Source organism: Neophocaena asiaeorientalis, unplaced genomic scaffold (assembly GCF_003031525.2).
Source record: "Neophocaena asiaeorientalis asiaeorientalis breed wild unplaced genomic scaffold, Neophocaena_asiaeorientalis_V1.1 scaffold714, whole genome shotgun sequence".
NCBI classification, from domain to species: Eukaryota; Metazoa; Chordata; class Mammalia; order Artiodactyla; family Phocoenidae; genus Neophocaena; species Neophocaena asiaeorientalis.
Window position 1 is genome coordinate 1,737,911 of NW_020175660.1, and position 17,688 is coordinate 1,755,598.

The 17,688-nt window shown below is 53.8% G+C and overlaps 1 protein-coding gene across 3 annotated transcripts; it reads right to left on the reverse strand.

The window, feature by feature from the left end:
- Positions 1-665: 665 nt before the first annotated feature.
- Positions 666-17,629, reverse strand: LOC112390485 (annexin A8). Of its 3 annotated transcripts, XM_024731441.1 has the most exons (12): positions 17,506-17,629; positions 12,929-13,019; positions 11,799-11,893; positions 10,358-10,471; positions 7,961-8,051; positions 7,108-7,187; positions 6,608-6,667; positions 5,953-6,046; positions 5,633-5,728; positions 3,803-3,861; positions 2,503-2,625; positions 666-1,570 (listed from the first exon to the last, which is right to left on the reverse strand). In XM_024731441.1, the coding sequence occupies exons 1-12, from the start codon at positions 17,524-17,526 to the stop codon at positions 1,511-1,513; spliced, it is 984 nt and encodes a 327-aa protein (XP_024587209.1). In that variant the 5' UTR covers positions 17,527-17,629; the 3' UTR covers positions 666-1,510. The 3 variants fall into 3 exon arrangements, with proteins under 3 accessions (XP_024587209.1, XP_024587210.1, XP_024587211.1); XM_024731442.1 differs by lacking the exons at positions 7,108-7,187; positions 7,961-8,051 and having other exon boundaries at positions 1,496-1,570; positions 17,506-17,559; XM_024731443.1 differs by lacking the exons at positions 11,799-11,893; positions 12,929-13,019 and having other exon boundaries at positions 1,496-1,570; positions 17,506-17,526.
- Positions 17,630-17,688: the final 59 nt, after the last annotated feature.

Genomic DNA, 17,688 nt, shown 5'->3' on the forward strand with positions numbered 1-17,688 from the left:
ACACACACACACACACACACACACACACACAAAAGAAGTGATTAGGTCAGAGTCACAAGAGCCAGTACAGTGCAGAGCCAGAATCTACCTCTCCTCTGTGTGAGCTCAAAGCCCCACTGATCTGCCTCACTCTTTGCTCCCAGGTATTTCCTCCCCAAAGCTGCATATTAACCTGCCCTTTAATAAAGCATCATTGTTATGTGGTGACCTGCATGGGGAAAGCCTGGTCCTGCCCTACAGACCCCTGGCAGGAGCTGTGATGAGATGCTTGTAAATGAATTGAAGTCCCGCCGATGTGGCGTGACATCTGGACCTGACATGGACCTGTATAAACATATTGTCTAGCCCTGAAAACAAACACACGATTCTCAGGGTTGCACTCTATAAAAGTTTCTAGTTTGCAAACTAGAAAATGTTTGGAGGAGTTGGCCCCAAACCGGGCTTTAAGAGGGACAGTTGAAGGGACTGGGGACATTTAGCTTTGACAGAAGAAGTCTTGGCAGAATATGTGGGCTGTCTTCAGAGATCAGAAATGTTGTTAATGGGAAAGGATAAGCTTTGTAGCCCTAGATGGCATAGTCTGGAGAGTAGACTCTATGGGGTAGAATTTGGCTAATCAAAGCGGTCCTACTTTGGTCACCTCTAAAAATCCAAAGACACTTACGTTCCAATGTACAAATCTTTACTGTTCTGAAAAGCACAACACAGGTATCTCAGCTTCTCCTGCAACCAGTTCCTATTGCCATTTGGTGAGGATTAGAGATTCTCCAGGCTTGCATCATGGGAGGAAGGAGCACTAATTTGATCAAGGACTAGAGAAGCCCAAGCCTCTTAGAACACAGTGTCCTTGTGTCAGGCCATTAATTTTCAGCTTTCTCTGTTGGTAGGATGATGAGAGAATTTTTCTTCTACTTATAGCCTAGTACTTTAAAATGAAGCTGGTGAATGAATGTTGGTGATAGCCCACTTGGCCTGGATATATGTGTTCCTTTCTCAGCTGCCCACAAGCATGTGCTCAGAAACAAACAGGCTCTCACGGCCTTCTCTGGTTGCCTGAAAGAGAGGCATATCAGCTGAGACACTTATTAAAATTCCATATTGTCTGGTCTATTCTCTGCAGATCTCAGATTAGTAGATGGGAGTGGGCTGAGAGCCTAGGGGACTCTGTGATCAGTCAGGCTTGGGAAGCTCCTGGGTAGGGAGAAAGAAATCATCACGAGCCCCTGTCGACCCCTTCATGCTGAGGTATTTGTCAGATCATATATATGCTAAGGTTGGCAATGTGCTCACACCTGAAAATGACTTGGGAAGACAGTGGAAGTAGGAGACCCAGGCTGATCCTTACTTCTGGGTCAGGGAAACTGGCTGGAAAGCACTGGAAGCTGGGAGATAGAGGATTGAAAGCTGTGCTGTGGTTCCCCCAACCCCCATCCCCATCCATGGCCAAGGCTGAGCAAGCAGGACCCAGTGGCTCCACCTTCTTGGCCTTTGCTCTTGTCCTTCTGAGCCTTCAGGGGTCACTGCCCACCAGGTTCAGCAGGGCATTCTTGTAGTCGCTGCTTGTGTCTTCCTGAGGACAGGAGGAACATGAGAATTAGAAGGGGGGTTGGTTTGTGACATTGGCTTGACTTGGAGTCACCTCCATCAGGAGCAGCTGCTCTTATTACTAGGAGTTGTGCTTCTCTGGGGGAGACCTGGCACATCCCTCTACAGGTTCCTATGCCACAGGCCCCTCACTGTCACCCTTCTTTCTTTGTTTTCCATTTCAGGCTGTTTCTATTGCCACCCCCAATCCCCTACCACCTACCACCCCATTCTGAAACATCTTAAAGCAGAAGTGTCTTTTTAGCATATTGTAAGCTATGTGTGTCTTGGAAAGTGTAGTGAACAATGGACACTTGTAGAATAACTAGAGGCTTGACTTAATAGCCAATGAAGACTTAGGGATATATTTCTCATGACTTGACTTCTGTTATTGAAGCCGTCAAGGCCTCATTTGGTATTAATGGCTGGAAGAGCTATTTCTCTTGAAGTTCTAGCAGTGTGATAATCGCTGTGTTTTCTCAGCTCTAGAACGTTCACTAATTGGAATCAGGTTAGGCAGCCCACTGGAGCTCATGTGACTTATGTCCTTAAATTTTTGCTGTCAGGACTACCTGTATCTCTATTTGAATGCTACGCCTCGACTCCTACTAAACTATTTACTCTCACTGACTCTTCAGATACGGTTCCTTCTGCAAGGATTCGGTGTGTCATTTTCAAAGGGGCAACCATAACTCAAATGCAAAGCTAACTTTCTGGGTGAAACGTACAGGGGCCTCCACCAGCTACACCGACCTCCTTGCTGATCCCTGTACGTAGCACACAGCAATGAATGCAAGAGTGTGATACTCACTGAGGAGGGACGGACACGTGTGACTTATGACACTGGTCACGGCATTCAGGTTCCCCAGTAAGGTCTCTGTTTAAAACTGCTGTTAGAAATGGGAACTCATGGCTCACCATGATCGTGCTGCTGAGGGTCTTGCCGTACATCTCCTTGAACCGACACTTGATGAGATTTAAGTCAATCTCACTCCTCGAAACGATGTTTCTTATCAGGGTCCCATCGTGAGTTCCAGCTCCCTGGATAAGACACAGCAGTCAACCATCACTTCTTGCCTTCCTGGTCCATCTCTGCGATAACGGACAAATCTATGTTGGGTTCAGGGGGCTTTCGTAGGGGATGGAGGTACAGGAGTGAGCCTCCGCTTTAGCAGTGAAGCACTGAGAGGGATGCGCTGAGGGAGGCGCTAAGGGGTCCCTTGATCTCTTCTCACTCACTGCTCGTTTGTCTCTTATTAGACGCCAAATGCCCCAGATGGCAGTGTGTGTTTGATTTGCTACATCAGATTCTAGACTGCTCTAGGAATAAGGCCTCTTCCTAGGGTAGCAACATCATGAAATCAGCTTAACTGGCCAATTCACATGCAAGACCCTCCTACTCACTTTCATCCTTGATCACTCTCATGTCAGAGGGAGCCACGTGACCAAGGGAATCCCATGCCCTCTCTCATTTCCTGGCCAGATGTAGCCAGAGAGCTTGGGGTTCTTGCTTCAGGTGATGTTAGCAACCATCAGTCAGAGAAGGTGGGCTGACTTTAATCTCCAGGAATTATTTTCACTATCTATCTTCCATTGTGGTTCCGGATACCAGAGCCTCCCCTGATATGAATGTCTTGAACATCTGAGTGGCCAGTGCTGCCTTTTGGACAACAGGCAAACCCAGACGGGCACCCTGGCACACGCAGCGTTGTTGAACTGCTGTGTGTGGCAATCTCCCTCTTAAACATGCCCGTTCAAAGGATGCCTTGACCTCCTGGCAATCCTGACCTGTGCTTTGTCAAGGAGGCCACGTGGGCAATGATGCATAAATAAAATCATGAATAAAAAAGACAATTGCACTGGCTTGGACTCAGATCAACACTTTGCCACCTACTAGCTGTGTGACCTTGACCACAAGCCTTGGTTTCACCCCCTCTGGGAGGGCAGATTACTACATAAGTTTCACAGGATTGTGGTGAAAGTTCACTACCATGAACACCTGTTGAATGCACCTACTCAAATTCAGCCTTCAGGAGCTGTGGCTTTCCTTCCCTAGCTTGGTTTGCCCTTTGAGAACTAAAATCATTCTGGTCCACAAGAGGCTGGGATAAGAGGAGACCCAAGTGTCGAAGACTTGGGTGGTGGCTCTGAGCTCCTTGGCTTTGCAGCTGTGCCGTGTAGGACTGAAGGTCAGACGCCCAGAAGACAGAACAGTTACCTTCATGGCATAGTAGAGGCGCTCTGCAAAGTAGCTGTGGAGGTTCCGGGTGCATTTCACTGGCAAACAGGAAAGTTCTGTTAGCAACCAGAGGTTGTAGGCGACATTGTATACATGTTTATTTATTTATGTCTTGCTTTGGGTCTTAAGGGTTTGTGTTGTGCAAGTCTTGGCCTATTTATCTGTGCTCTGCCTAGTCCTAAAATGAGAGGCTTTGTGTCAGGAGGGGTGGGGCAGGGAAGGAAGCCCAGGGCACTGGGCACAGGTGCAAAGGCCGAGAGTAGGCAGACAAAAGGGCGAGGTGTGAATCGCACTGGGACCCACAGGGCTGGTCTGGCTCATCAGAGCACAGCTCCACCAAGGGAGTCCCTGGGCTCTTACATTCCAGACACAGCTTCACCAAGAATCTAGCCACACAGCTCCATGGAGGAGCCACCGTTGTGGTGACCACTGGCCTCTGAGTGCCTGCTTTACATGTCACCTCTCAGAGGGCCCCTGCAGATTGAATTCTCCTGTGACAGATGGGTTTTGGACCCAGAGCGAGAAAGCACCCAGGGCATCTGGCCCTATCCTCGCTTTCATGGATGCTGTTTCAGAGACTTGGTGTCTGGGTGGGGAGGTTGGTGTTTTAATCCAAGGTGGCAGAAAGAGAGAGGGCTTTGAGGGAGGTAGGCATGAGTTTGAACCCTGCTTGATGGCACCAGGTGCCTAGTGACTTGATCTCCCTGCCTTGCACCATCCTCATGTGTGAAGTGAGTGATGAGTCTTCAAGGATAAACAAACAGGAAGTGCCCAGCACACCAGGGCCTGGCATAGCCTTGCTTTTCCCTGCCTGTAGATTTTATTCAGGAGTTGTTTAAATCGGATCCAGAGGCTGCCTTTGGAAGCTGAGACTGGAGCAGGAGGCATGCTTAGATGCTCCGACATAGGTTGGATTTATCACAGCAGTCAAAGGCAGCTGGGAGAGTCAGATGCCCCAGTTTACCCCCGTGGACCAGGACACACTGTGCAGCTCCCCTGGCTGCTCGGCACCCAATGGGCACAGCCTGGTGTGGAGGTGACCTTGGCTCCATCATGGGAGGGAGGAGGGAAGGCCCTCTGCCCTGGGCCTCAGTTCTTCACTCTACAATGACTCCGCTCCCTGTCAACTTTGGCTCTGGACCCCAGGATGTGCTCTGCAACCTGTCCTCCTACATGAATCTGACCTCATGCTTCGTGGAAGGTTCTCAGTGTTCCCCTAGTGTCAGACCACCGATCACTCAGTTTGGATTCCAACTACACATCATCATTTCTTCAATCAGCAACTGAGGCAGGGACCAAACCCCTGGCTAAAGTCCAGCTAGGTGACTTCTTCAGGGCTTCAGTCAGAACCGGAATGTTCCTTGTGCGGCTGCTGTGGGTGAACCAGGCCCTGGGCCCCGCACAATCCTGCACATGTGTGCACACACACACACCTCTCGCGCACACACTCACACACTCGCACACGCAGTCTCACTCGCACACACATGCAAGCACACACACGTGCACGCACTCACGCACACGCACATACATGATGACACACTCATACGGCACTGGGCACTCTGTGGGCAGCACAGAGAACAATCTCTGGCACACTGAGGACACCAGGGTCTCCCCTAGTAGCTCCAGTGTCCTGGGTGAAGGGTACATGCTGAGAGTGGCGGCTGGTGTGGAGGTTGGCTTTGAAGGTGAACATAGGGACCCAGCACTTGCTATTGCACCCTGGGCCCTTCGCCCTTTGGTGCTGCCCCACTTCTGAGCCCCAGGGCCAGCGGACACATGTGAGCCCGAGCACGGAGCTCCGTCTCTCACCCACTGTGAGCATGGCCTCCTCCAGTGAGCCGTGGGTCTCACTCTTGATGCTGTCCTCAATGCTCTTGCTGGCGATTTTCTCATAGTCCTCAAACACTGTGGAGAGACGCCTTCTCTCAGGGGACACGCGCATCTCAGCGTGACGCCCCCCCAGCATCTCAAACAGGAGACTGCACGTCAGTGCACCACCCCTGACCTCCACTTGGCCGCTGGGGAAAGGGTCCAGGGCTCCTTGGCTCCTTCCCCAGCTCCCTGGTTTGACAAGGCCGCGCACTGGGCGTTCGGTGTGAAGGGAGGGGACCTCCCCGCCCCCCCGGTACCTCTCATCAGGTGTGTGGCACTGCGCCCGCACAGGATGCTGATGAATTTCATCTCATCGGTCCCACGGATCTTCTCCCCCGCTGCGTAGAGATCCTGGCATCGGGACACCCACGACAACCAGTGAAGGCGAGCAAGGGGGGTGAAGAACAGCCCCCCATCCACCCTGCCAGGGTGGCATTCTCCTCTGCTCGATCATCTTTTTGACTGGGAGCCTGTTATCCCCGTGGTTAAGTTCTCTTCTCGATACCGGGCTGCTCTAGGAACTGTCCCGCCTCCCCTCTGGGGCTTTGCTCTGCCTCTGGGCACCTTCAAGAGCTCTGCCAGCAGGCAGACCTATAGAGAGCTGAATGCACACATCTGGGCCTCGGAGGCCCAGCATCCCTGGGTTCGTAGGCTGTTCCTGCCCGGGCAGAGCTTCAGTGAACCCCACCCAAATCAATCTCCTTCCTCCCCTCCACCCTCACTTCCCTTTTCAGACACCAGAGGGTAAAGGCCTGCAGAGAGCTGAGCCAGGGCCCAGCCTAGCATCAGAGAAAACCCCCGTGGGCAGAGGGGCTGGGTGAGGCTTTTAGGCTTCAGCACCCCGGAGTCTAGATGGCAGAGGGTGGGGTTCAGGGTGGCCTGCAGGGCAGAGCTGCTGAGGGGTAGCCTTACCTGTGCATCTTGCAGGGCCAGTCCTGGGTCCACGAAGCCACACAAGTCATCTCTGCTGCCCTAGGAACAGAAGAGGCGACTCTGTAAGGCAGGCTGGCTGAGCAGAGCAGCCGGGACAGAGAGGACAGCCAGGTAGGAAGGCAGGCAGTTATCCTCTCCAGGCCTTGGCCTCTCATCCGTAAAGGGAGAGTCATAAGGAATGTCCCGTAAGGAGCTGCGGGACTCAGTGAACAAAAGTGAGCCACGTGCCTGGCATGGGGCCTGGTGGGAGGGACCTGCTCAGTGACGGGCCCTCTCCTACTTTCTGGAGAGGTGCAGGGGCTCTGCCATGAGGACACTCCGAGCCCGCTGGGATGTACCCAGTGAGCCCAGGCCCCAGTGGCTGTACCACACCCTTGCCCCCCACCCCACCCCAGTAGCTTTGCCCAAGAACCACTCTCTGAGGGGGATCTGTGGGGATCCCCCAGACAAGGGGCTCCCAGGAGCCTGGGCTGTGATACCTGCAGGAGGCACACCAGGATCCTCTCCAGGTAGCCGCTGGTGTCTGCTTGGATGTCTTCCTCCAGGCTGGACCAATAGTCTGCAGGGGATCAGGACCATGAGGCTCAGACCTGCTTCCCTCCTCCTCGCCCCACTTCTCACCCTTTTCCTGACTAAAGCCTTCCAGGAGAGATGAGTCCTTGGCACAGGGAGAGTTTGCTCTGTCCAGGTGTCTGAGTGGCAGAGGCTCCCTGCTGGTGGTTGTTCAGACCTGGGAAGCAACATGGGTTGCCAGCCAAGCTCAAAGCACAAAGATGGGCCAGGCCAGAGAGCCAGGGGCTGCTGATTGAGCCTTATTTCATCACGTGGTTCGGCAAAGCCAGGAACTTCCGGTGGACTCCCCACCAGGCAGACATTGTGGAGGATGGGCTTTGCCTCGCAGCCCACGAGAGCTGGCTAGGGCTCCACACCCGTCACTGCAACAGGGCCCTGCATGGTGCCCAGGGTCAGCCTGTGCCTGGCCAGGAAGGTGTCAGCCCCGCCCACTGCTGACACAGCCAGCGGCCCGCAGTGCTGCCACACTGTCAAGGGGCAGAGAACTTAATGGGTGCATGCCCTCCCCCTCAGCAGCCCATGCGCTTAGGGAGCTCAGAGACGGATCCCGACTCATATCCAATCTCACTGTCAGGCACGGGATTTGGCACACAGAAGGTGCTCAGCATCTGTGTGTGGAAAAGCCCAGAAAGAATCCTTTCCAGTGTGGCCCAGTACACGGCTTGTCTCTTATTTGCCGCTAGGCTGCCAAAGCTCATGGTCATTCCCAAGCTAGCCTTTAACTCAGGGCCACATGCTCCCTCTTAGCAGGCCCCTTACCCTCCTCATATGCCTTCATTATCTCCTGCAGCTCTTTTTTGGTCCGAGAAGCCAGGATTTCGATGATGACGCCCTCTCTGGTTCCTAAGCCCTGTGGATAAGAACCTCTGCCTGCTGGAGAGCTCTGTCCACACCCTCCTGCTCTGTCCGCACCCTCCCTCCTGCTCTGTCCGCACTCTCTTTTGTCAAGAGGCAAAAGGAAGAGTCCTAGGACGAACCAGTTAGCGCTCTGCTGGGGGGCCTCTGCTGGAGGATGTTACTGGGGGAGATCACGTGCATTTGTCTCCAGTGGTGGATACTTGTGGGCAAGTGATGTGATGGGAGAGCTGTGTCTCAGCTCAGCCCTCTATAGCTGAGTGGTCCCAAACAGGTCACTCCACCTCCCTGAGCCTGAGGGTCCTCATCAGGACACAGGGATAATAAGCCACCCCCACCCCGAAGGTGGAGATAATAGATGTAAAATGCATGGCATGTCCACACAGTAAGTGCCCTTTCAATTTTTCTTTTTTTTTTCCTGCACTGTGCAGCATGTGGGATCTTAGTTCCCCAACCAGGGATCGAACCCGTGCCCCCTGAATTGGGAGCATGGAGTCTTAACCACTGGACCACCAAGGAAGTCCCTTTTCAATTTTTTTTTTTTGGAGTAAGTACCCTTTCTTTCTTTCTTTTTTTAAATTAAATTAAATATTAAATTTTTTTATACAGCAGGTTGGTATTAGTTATAAGTGCCCTTTTTTTTTTTTTTTTTTGCGGTATGCGGGCCTCTCACTGTTGTGGCCTCTCCTGTGGCAGAGCACAGGCTCCAGACGCGCAGGCTCAGAGGCCACGGCTCACAGGCCTAGCCGCTCCGCGGCATGTGAGATCTTCCCGGACTGGGGCACGAACCTGTGTCCCCTGCATCGGCAGGCGGACTCTCAACCACTGCGCCACCAGGGAAGCCCTATAAGTGCCCTTTCAATGGAGATGATTACTATTACTTGGTCCTGACTCCTTCTTAATCATCTTCAAATGCAAAAGGAGCAGTGGGAAGTAACGGGAAATTGGGGGACCAGGCACGAGACAGCAGAGGTTGGTTCCTAATTCCTGCACACCTGGTCTAGCAATGTCCTGAGAAGGACGAATTTTGGCTCCATCAAGCCCAGATGATGGCGGAGGCCAGTCTGTGTTTGGTGGCAGTCTGAGTGATAGGGACAGAGTAAAGGGACAAAGAAAGTGATTAAATAGTTAATCCCACTAGGGCATTGTCAGTAGAGAAGAAAAGTATGGGAGACCCCTGTCAGTTAATGATCACTCAAGAAACCAGGTTTGCTTAACCACAAAACCAAGCAGGCTTGCTTAGCAACAAAACCGTGCAACAGAAGCATGGCCCCCAAACAATAAAACAATGGTGGGACGAGACCCACATCCCGCCCAGTGAACTCAGTAAGTTAATGATTCCTAGAACATGCTCCTCTGCACACTAAAAACAAAAATATAAGGAAAAGGTGACATTATACTGAAACCTGAGATGATTTACCATATTTTAGTATACGTCACATCCTTTTTGCTCATGTCCATTGCACCGCGACAGTCCCGGTTTGACCATGAAACAAGAAACAAGGGACAAGAAAACTCCCCTGCCTGACATGGAGGAGGGAACTGATGATAGAAGCGCGACGCCTACTCAAGAACGAGGAAGAAGGTGGTCTTCTCCCCCTCCCCACTCTTCCTTTGATTATGAAACAGTAGGGCTTCCCTGGTGGCGCAGTGGGTTAAGAGTCTGCCTGCCAGTGCAGGGGACGTGGGTTCGAGCCCTGGTCCGGGAAGATCCCACATGCTGCGGAGCAACTAAGCCCGTGAGCCACACCTACTGAGCCTGCGTGCCACAACTAATGAAGCCCACGTGCCTGGAGCCCGTGCTCTGCAGCAAGAGAAGCCACCGCAACGAGAAGCCCGTGCACCACAACGAAGAGTAGCCCCCGCTCGCCACAACTAGAGAAAGCCCATGTGCAGCAACGAAGACCCAATGCAGCCAAAAATAAATAAAAACAAAAAACAAACAAAAAAACCTGTAGCCCACTAAGTTCTTGGGGTGGCACCCTCTTGCCTACCTACTTGTAAGCCCCACAAGCGTCCTATTCTAATAAATCACTTCTTATCTATCACTTTGCCACTCACTGAATTCTTTCCGTGCTGAGATGGAAGAACCTACGCTCTACCAAGTCCTGAAACATGTTGTATGATTTCATGAGCAGCAGGCTGCAAGCTCGCTGGGCTCGTTCCAAACAGTGGCTCAAGGGGAGCTCAGAGCTCCCCGTGCCAGGCTTTCTGGGGAAAGCAGTCCCGGGCATCGTTCCCCCACCCAGTCCTTGTAAGTGTTTCTGCCCCCCCCACCCCCCGTCCCACTTGCTTGCTTACCTTCATGGCGTCGTACAGCTCCTTGGCTTCATATCTGTATGGAGTGTACATGAGGGTTATGATGAGCCTCTCGAACTTGGCGCTCAACTCCGACTTCAGCGTCTCGATGAGATCCTAAGGCAGGAGCAGGGAAGGGTGGTGCTCTGTGCGCTGTGTCCCCTGGAGTGCAGGCAGCGGGTGCTGGCTGGGCCCAGGGGCTCTGGCTGGATTTCCACGTGGGCTCTGCCACACGCTGGTGCTGGCTGGGGCTTCTTGGGCCAGCAACTCAGCCTCTCTAAGCATCCTTACCCTTTACTGTGAAATAGAGACCTTGGTGCTCCTGCTTCATACCATTGCTTAGGCGATTGGTGGAGAGATGTCGAAATCCCTCTTAGTGCAGCGCCGGGCACACCATGAGCCCGAAATACAAGTCTGTCATTAAGCTCATCAAGTCCCTGTCACTTAGCCCATAGACAATGAATGAGTGAAATGAATTAAGGAATCTATCTCACGTGTGTCTCCTTCTAAGGGCACTTATATTCGCAAGAAACCACAAGGCCACACCCAGCTGATCTCCCCTCACAGCACAGCGAAGGACCAAGGGCCTTGTCAGACCTGGATTTAAACCCCAACCTTGCTGCTTATAGGCTCTGGGATCCTGGGCAACATCCTCCATGTCTCAGAACATGAGTTTCCTCTGACGTCGAATGTAGAGCATAATGCATCGTTGTGAAGGTTAAGAGAGAGAAATTATTTTTTAGGAGAGCACGTTGGTTTCTCCCATGGAGTGTTTGGGCTTCATCATTCATCTTCCTGGGTCAAGTGTCCACATTACCAATGTGTGCTAATGGAGGCTTCCGGCCACCACGGCTCTGTGTGCATTTATTCCTGTGTTTAGCTAGGATGCCGATGCCTCGCTCTGTCCTGGGGGCGGCGGGAGGAGGGACAAAGGGTCCAGGCGGCGTGCTCCCTGCCCTTGGATTTCGCCTGTGGCAGGAGGGAAGGGGCACGGGAAGAGCAGCTCCAACACGAGGAGACAGTCCTGCGGCACGGCACAGAGCAGAGCCCGGCCTGCATCTCTGGCGTGTGGGAAAGAGAAGGGCCTTCCAGTCTTGGGGAATAGGACAAGGAAAGCATAGAGGCAGGGAAACAGCTCAGGGATGGGGCCATGGAGCAATTGTAAAGGAGCGAGTGAGAGAGAAGGTGGGAAAGGAGGTTGGGGCCAGACATCAGAGGCTGGACCAAGCCAGGGCTGTGGGGAGCCATCAGTAAGATTTCAGAGTTAAATCTGATTTTCAGAGAAACAATGCATCATGTTTTTAGTGTATGTCCCAAATGCCCCATGTTGCCAGTGGGCTGGGCTCTAGACCAGCTGGACCTCATCCAGCAAGGCCCTGCCTGCAAGGCTGTCTCTGGCAGCAGTGGTGCCTACAGCCCCCCGACCACAAGTGCCCCCCTTTACCTTGCCAAACTGAACCATGAAGGACTTGGCGATCTGCTGCCTCTGTGCGTTGCTTCTCTGTGTGAGCACATCGATGATGGCCTGCTCGTTGGTCCCTGCAGGGGGCACAGTATGAGCACCCTCATTGCCCCTGGGGGACTGATGAGGGCTGGGGAGGAGGGAAGGCAGCTGCTTGGTGGCCAAGCAGTGGGGACGCACCACCTGGAAACTCCCAAACCTGATGATTTTCGTGGTGTAGACAAGACAGAAAATCCATCTGTCCCCCCCATCCACACAATATTGGGGTATAGCCAGGCCCAGCCTCACAGCGATAGAATCTGAGGCCCCTCTGGTTATCTGATCTGCTCTGGGCATCAGCTGGAAACTCCGGAGCTCGGGCAGCGGGACGTTCTGCCCTGACCTCCCTTGTGCTGGTGGCCATGGGGGAGGATGGGGACAGAGGGTCCAGAAAACTGGATCTGAGTCCTGGCCCAGCAGCTGGGTGAGTAGAAGCCTCACCTCCCCAAGCGTCCACATTTTTCTTTGGGAAGTGGAGATAATAATAAAGATTTCACAGGGAGCAGAAGACGGAACATGATTTCTCAGCTTGTCTGGGAATGGCAGTTTTTGTTAATGCCCCAATTCACCAGTCAGAGCCAGTTAGAGGGTAAATCCTGCCTGCGTGACAGCATGAGGGCTGTCTGGGCCGGGTTATCCAAACCCCAGCGGGCCTCCGCCAGCCCTTTCCTGCTCACACACAGGAAAGCAGGCGCTGGAGACAGGACGGTCAGCTCTGCACAGCTCCCAACATAGTCCCATCCGAAATTCAGTGACACTCAGGGTTCAGAGCTCTCGGGGCCATTTTATGAGGGAGAAAGCGCAGGCTGAATGGGGGGAGGTCTCAAGGACTCGCAGGAACACACAGCAGATGGCCTCCCCCCCCCCACCCCCATTACTCACAACTGCCCTCCCCACTCTCCAGTCTTGGGAGTCTGTGTAGACCTGTTCTGGGGAAGATGGGCCCTGTGTGATTCTCTGGGTGCCAGAGGATTATGGGGAGACGCTCATTCCCAGGGCTGTGAGCAGAGGGGTCTTGAGCAGAGTGGGCAGAGCCCCAGAGAGTCACGGGGTTCTGGGTCAAGGCCACTCACCGATCCCCTTCATAGCTTTGTAGAGGGTCTCTGCGTCGGGGTCTGGGTTGAAGTGGGGACTGCTCTTCACCGAGACACCCTTCTGTTCAATCTGCAAGAGAAGCCACGCCTGCTCAAAGCAGGAATGTGGGGACAGCAGCGCCCCTTGCAGCCAGCCCAGCAGGGTGAGCACCAGCTCGGCCCCTGCAGACCAGCGGCTGAGCCTCCATCCGTCCTGGCTCTGCCCATCCATCCAGGGTGAGGGGAGGCCCAGGAGAGGCCACAGCTTCTGGACATGCTAGTTTCTATCAGGTCGTGCTGAGGAAGGGGCACCTTTGTCTACTTTGCACTAGGTTGCCATATGGTCCTCTCAGGTCAGGGCTGCAGAAGACCCACGTGCCTATTAGCCCCATGGCCAAGGGGAGGCCTGTCCTGCCAGCTCAGCCCTCAGGCTGGAAGGAGGGGCCTCCTGAGGAGGACTGGGTCGGCGCCACCCGGCCACCCTAAGAGATGGAATCCCAGCTCTCAGCCCCAGTGCCAGCCCTGGGGAGTTGGGGCTTGAAGGCTCAGACGGTGTAGGGAAAGACCTCAAAGGTGGATGGCACTATGGCCACTGCCAGAGCCTCCGTGCTGACTGTGGGGCAGCAAGAAGAGGCTCTAGAGACTGGACTCCAGCCTTCGGTGTTGGGAGCCTCATCTGTCTCCTGAGACTCCCACGGCCAGCTTCCCTGTGGGGACCACACCTCCACCCGCTCCTACACACCCAGCAGCCCCGTGCCACGCCTCCGCTGTAGCTCTGGGTCCTTAGATCCACAGCTGGCCATTTGTTTTCTCCTTACTTGCACTTCCTGGGTTTTTGTGACGATCAATGGACTTTAAGGAAAAAAATAAAAACAACCAAAAAATTTGGAGAGATAGAGTTGGGGTAGGGGGCCTGGCCTGAAAAAAGATCAGCAGGGGTTTGGGGGGGCCGCTGAAGAGGGAGAATCCTTCAGAGTCCAGTGATGGTTTTACTGTGGTGACAGGGCACAACAATGGAATCTCCTAGGAGATCTGTGAGGCCAGATGACCCAGGGGCTATTCACTCAGAGGCGTTAGCTGTGTAGGGAAGGGTACCCCCAGAGACAGTGGCCTGACTGTGAGGGATTGCTGGTTCCCCTTGGGGCTCTGTGGGACTGCCTTGTCTCTTGTGCAGAATGGCCGCAGAACAGCCCCTTGTTTTAACAGGCTGGCGCCAGCCAGAGCCACAAAACCTCTCCCATCCCTGCCCCGTCCTGGGGCGTGGGCTCTGAATCAGGCTGCATCTCTCCCAGGCAGTGCCATCTGAGGGCAGGCAGCAGGAAGGGACAACCCTGCTCAAAGCTACAAGGACAGCAATCAAGCAAGGAAAGGCTTAGTGGAGCTGAACACGCTGCCTCCCTACTCCTTCTATCCACCCCTCATCCACTCATCTACTCTTCCACCTACCCACCTACCAATCCACTCATCCATGCATCCATCCATCCAGGCAGCCAGCCATCCAGCCATCCAGTCAGCCAGTCAGCCATCCACCTATCCAATCACCATATCCATCATTTTTTCCTCCCTTTCTTCCTTCCTTCCTGGCCCTGGTCAGATCCTGAAAATACAGAGCAGCTTCCCATCCATGGTATATCTGTAAGGATATTTCTTTTGAGTAAAAAGTCGTTCCCCATCCTTTGCTTGAATTTCAAATATCTGGTGACAGATTTTTCTACTTTATTTCTTAGTACCATGTTTCACAGAAGAAATTACGAGAAGTAATCCCCTGTGCAAATTTCATCCAGAGAGCCTTTGTGGTCCCAGATGTTGCCCAGCTGCATGCACGCATCTATTGCATCCCTTTTTTGTGGAGTCATGGGCAGCTGTGACTACTGTCAGTGATTTGAGCACCTCCTATGTGCCAGGCCTTGTGTGTTAGAGGCTTTAGGTGCTTTAGATGCAATGCTCTTCTTGCTTTCTCGGCCAGTCACACTAGGTAGCTATGAATGCCCCATTTTACAGCCTGGGCTCAGAGCGCCTGGTTACGCAAGGTGCGCAAGGTTACGCACCTAGTAAATGGTGGTGCTGGATTTAACCCACAGCCTGACTCAGAAGCTAAGCTCTGTCTGCCGCCCCCCTGCTCTCAATGACTCAACCCTTCCCAGACATTGAGTTTGCCCAGTACCCTTCGCTGAAGGAAACCTTGCCCACAGGGATGCAGGTCGTTTGTGAGCATGGGGTCATGTCAGATCTCAGTGCTAAGCTCTGGAGGCTACCCAGGAGGGGCTCTCCCCCGTCCCTTACCCCAGGCTGGCACTCAGGGGGCTGTGCAGCAGTGACTGACCAGGCCATGTGTGCCAGTCACCATGGAGTGGCCTATTCAGCGGGTCTGAGGTTGGGTTCCGGTGGCAATGTTTGTAACTAACGCCCTGGGGGTTGTGATTTCATTGCATTGGGGAGCCCCAGCCTTACCTCCCACGCTAAGGTGTTAGGGGGAAAAAAGACAAATTTCTGGGAATCAGACCCCTCCCTAGTGGGTGGTTCTATCTACCCACTCCCCACCCCATGTTGGAGGAGGGGTCTGCCTAGGCCCTTGCCGGGTCTTGCACAGAGCAGACTAGTCCAGACAGGAACATTTTCACTGAAAAGGTGACTCAGCCTGGCTTGTGACTCTGTTACGTGTCTGTGAAGGTCTCAGGGGAGCTGCCACGCCTTTGCCTTCCCCCATCACAGGGCTGCCCCGGAGAACTTGGGAGGCAGAACTTCATCTCCACAAGAGAGGCACAGACAGGCCCCCCTCAAGCTGATCTTTCATGCCCCTTGGCTGCCCTTGGCTTGTGGGTGGCCGAACCCCATAGAGTTTGAGCTCTGGCGTCAGGTTGCTCAGAGTCTAACCCAGACTCCAACACTTCGTAGTGTGGCAACCTTGGGCACTGTCTTAGTCTCCTTGTGGCTCCGTTTCTTCATCTGTGGGTAAGGATATTGGCATCTATATTGTACCGCAGAGGTGTACAGAGGCTCAAGTGAGATATTGACAGAGGAAGGTCCAGGGCACAGTAGGTGCTCAAGGAATGTCATTGTTATCCTGTCAGGTTGTCATCCAGCCTCCCTGCAAGGAGGTTTCTGCCTGCCTGTCTGGGTGGGCCCCAAGGATGGGCCTTTGCCCCGTCCCACTGGGAGCAAGGCCCAAAGTCAGGCCACCTTGGGCAGCAGCTGACTTTGGAAAGTGCCCAGCACTGGACTCTCCCTGCCACGTCTGCCTCCTCAAAGCCTTGTTCCCCATCAGCCAGGATGAAGCTGGAGGCCTCCCTGGCCCTTGCCCTCTCCTGGCTGTTTTGCTGGGGCCAGATGGCTGCCACACCTTGCCCCTGCTCTCTCCTCTCTGTCCCACCTGTCCAGGCCCAGCATGTCTGAATCTGAGGGCCCCTGGGTTGTGACGTTTGTGACAAAGAGATTTCCTGAATTAGGATAAGCCCGGGTCACCCACTAAGACTCACAGAGAGCCTGGGGGCAGGGACAGAGAGAGACCCCAGTTCACACTAGACCCCCACCTGCTAGCTGTGGGACTGTGCAAGTTACTAGATATGGCTGAGCCTTGGTTACCTCATCTGTGAAGTGGAAATAGCAGCCCTGATATCCCAGGGCTGCCTGGGGATGAAATGAAGGGAGGTGTGCGGAGCACACAGCGCTGTGTCTGCCCGGGGGCCATCATCTGCTCCTCATCTTCGTCCCCCTTTTGTGTTTTCAACTCCTTAGCATGAGACAGCGTCGGACTCAAACCCAGATGAAACACTCCTGAGAATCTGTTCATTCACTGGACATGGGAGACTTGGGGGCAGGATGTGCTGTCCCCTTAATTCAGCCATCTGTCACTCTGTAAATTTCACTCATGGATTTCAAATGTGGAAGGCCCCTGTGGCCCAGGTCATCCTCCCATCCCCTGAGAAGATGTTGATGAGTCCTCTAACATCAGCCTATTCAATCAGGTGACTCTCCAGCTCAAGGTCCTTCAATGGCTCCGCATTGCTCTCAAGGTGGAGCCCAAGCTCCTTAGCCTGCCATGCACAGCTCTGCAGCACCCGGCCCTGCCTGCTTCTTTAGGTGCATTTCCCCCGACCCTCTACCCTCCCATCCAGGACCCTCAAGCTTACTTCTCTTTAAAGCCAAGCTTCCCAGTCTTCTGAACCTTTGCACATACTGTTCCCTCTTTAAGGAAACATCTGCCTGATTCTCCCTAAACACACACATGTGCATACACCGCACACACACACACACACACGCACACGCACACACATGGACATATGACTCAACCATGACTCCCCCTTGTTTCCAGCAGCCTGACCCCTCCCTTTGGGCTCCCCCAGCTCCTCAGCTTCCCCAGGTGCATTTCAAGTTTTCTTTATCTGCCCATCTCCCCTGTTCCCATCCTGGCCACCATGAATGCCTCTGGGACCGGGGCAGTATCTCCTTGTCTTCCTCCCCAGGGGGCAGCCCAGTCCTGTGCCTGCCCCGGCAGGAAACAGAGGGTTGCCCGAGCTGACCTCTCTCTAGGCCAACACCACGAGGGAACCCTCCACCTCCACTTGCTCCGCACTTACCCAGGCTTTCCACCAGGCCATCTGGTTTACCTCGGCGTGCCTTTTGTCAGGGAGATGAAGATGCACCGGTCAGGCCTCCCTCCACTCTGAGACTCTGCACACTTGGCCCTGCCGCACTCAGAAGAGCGGGCGGCTTGGGGTTGGGTGTGGTGGCACCAGCATGCAGGCCCCAGGCCCCACCCC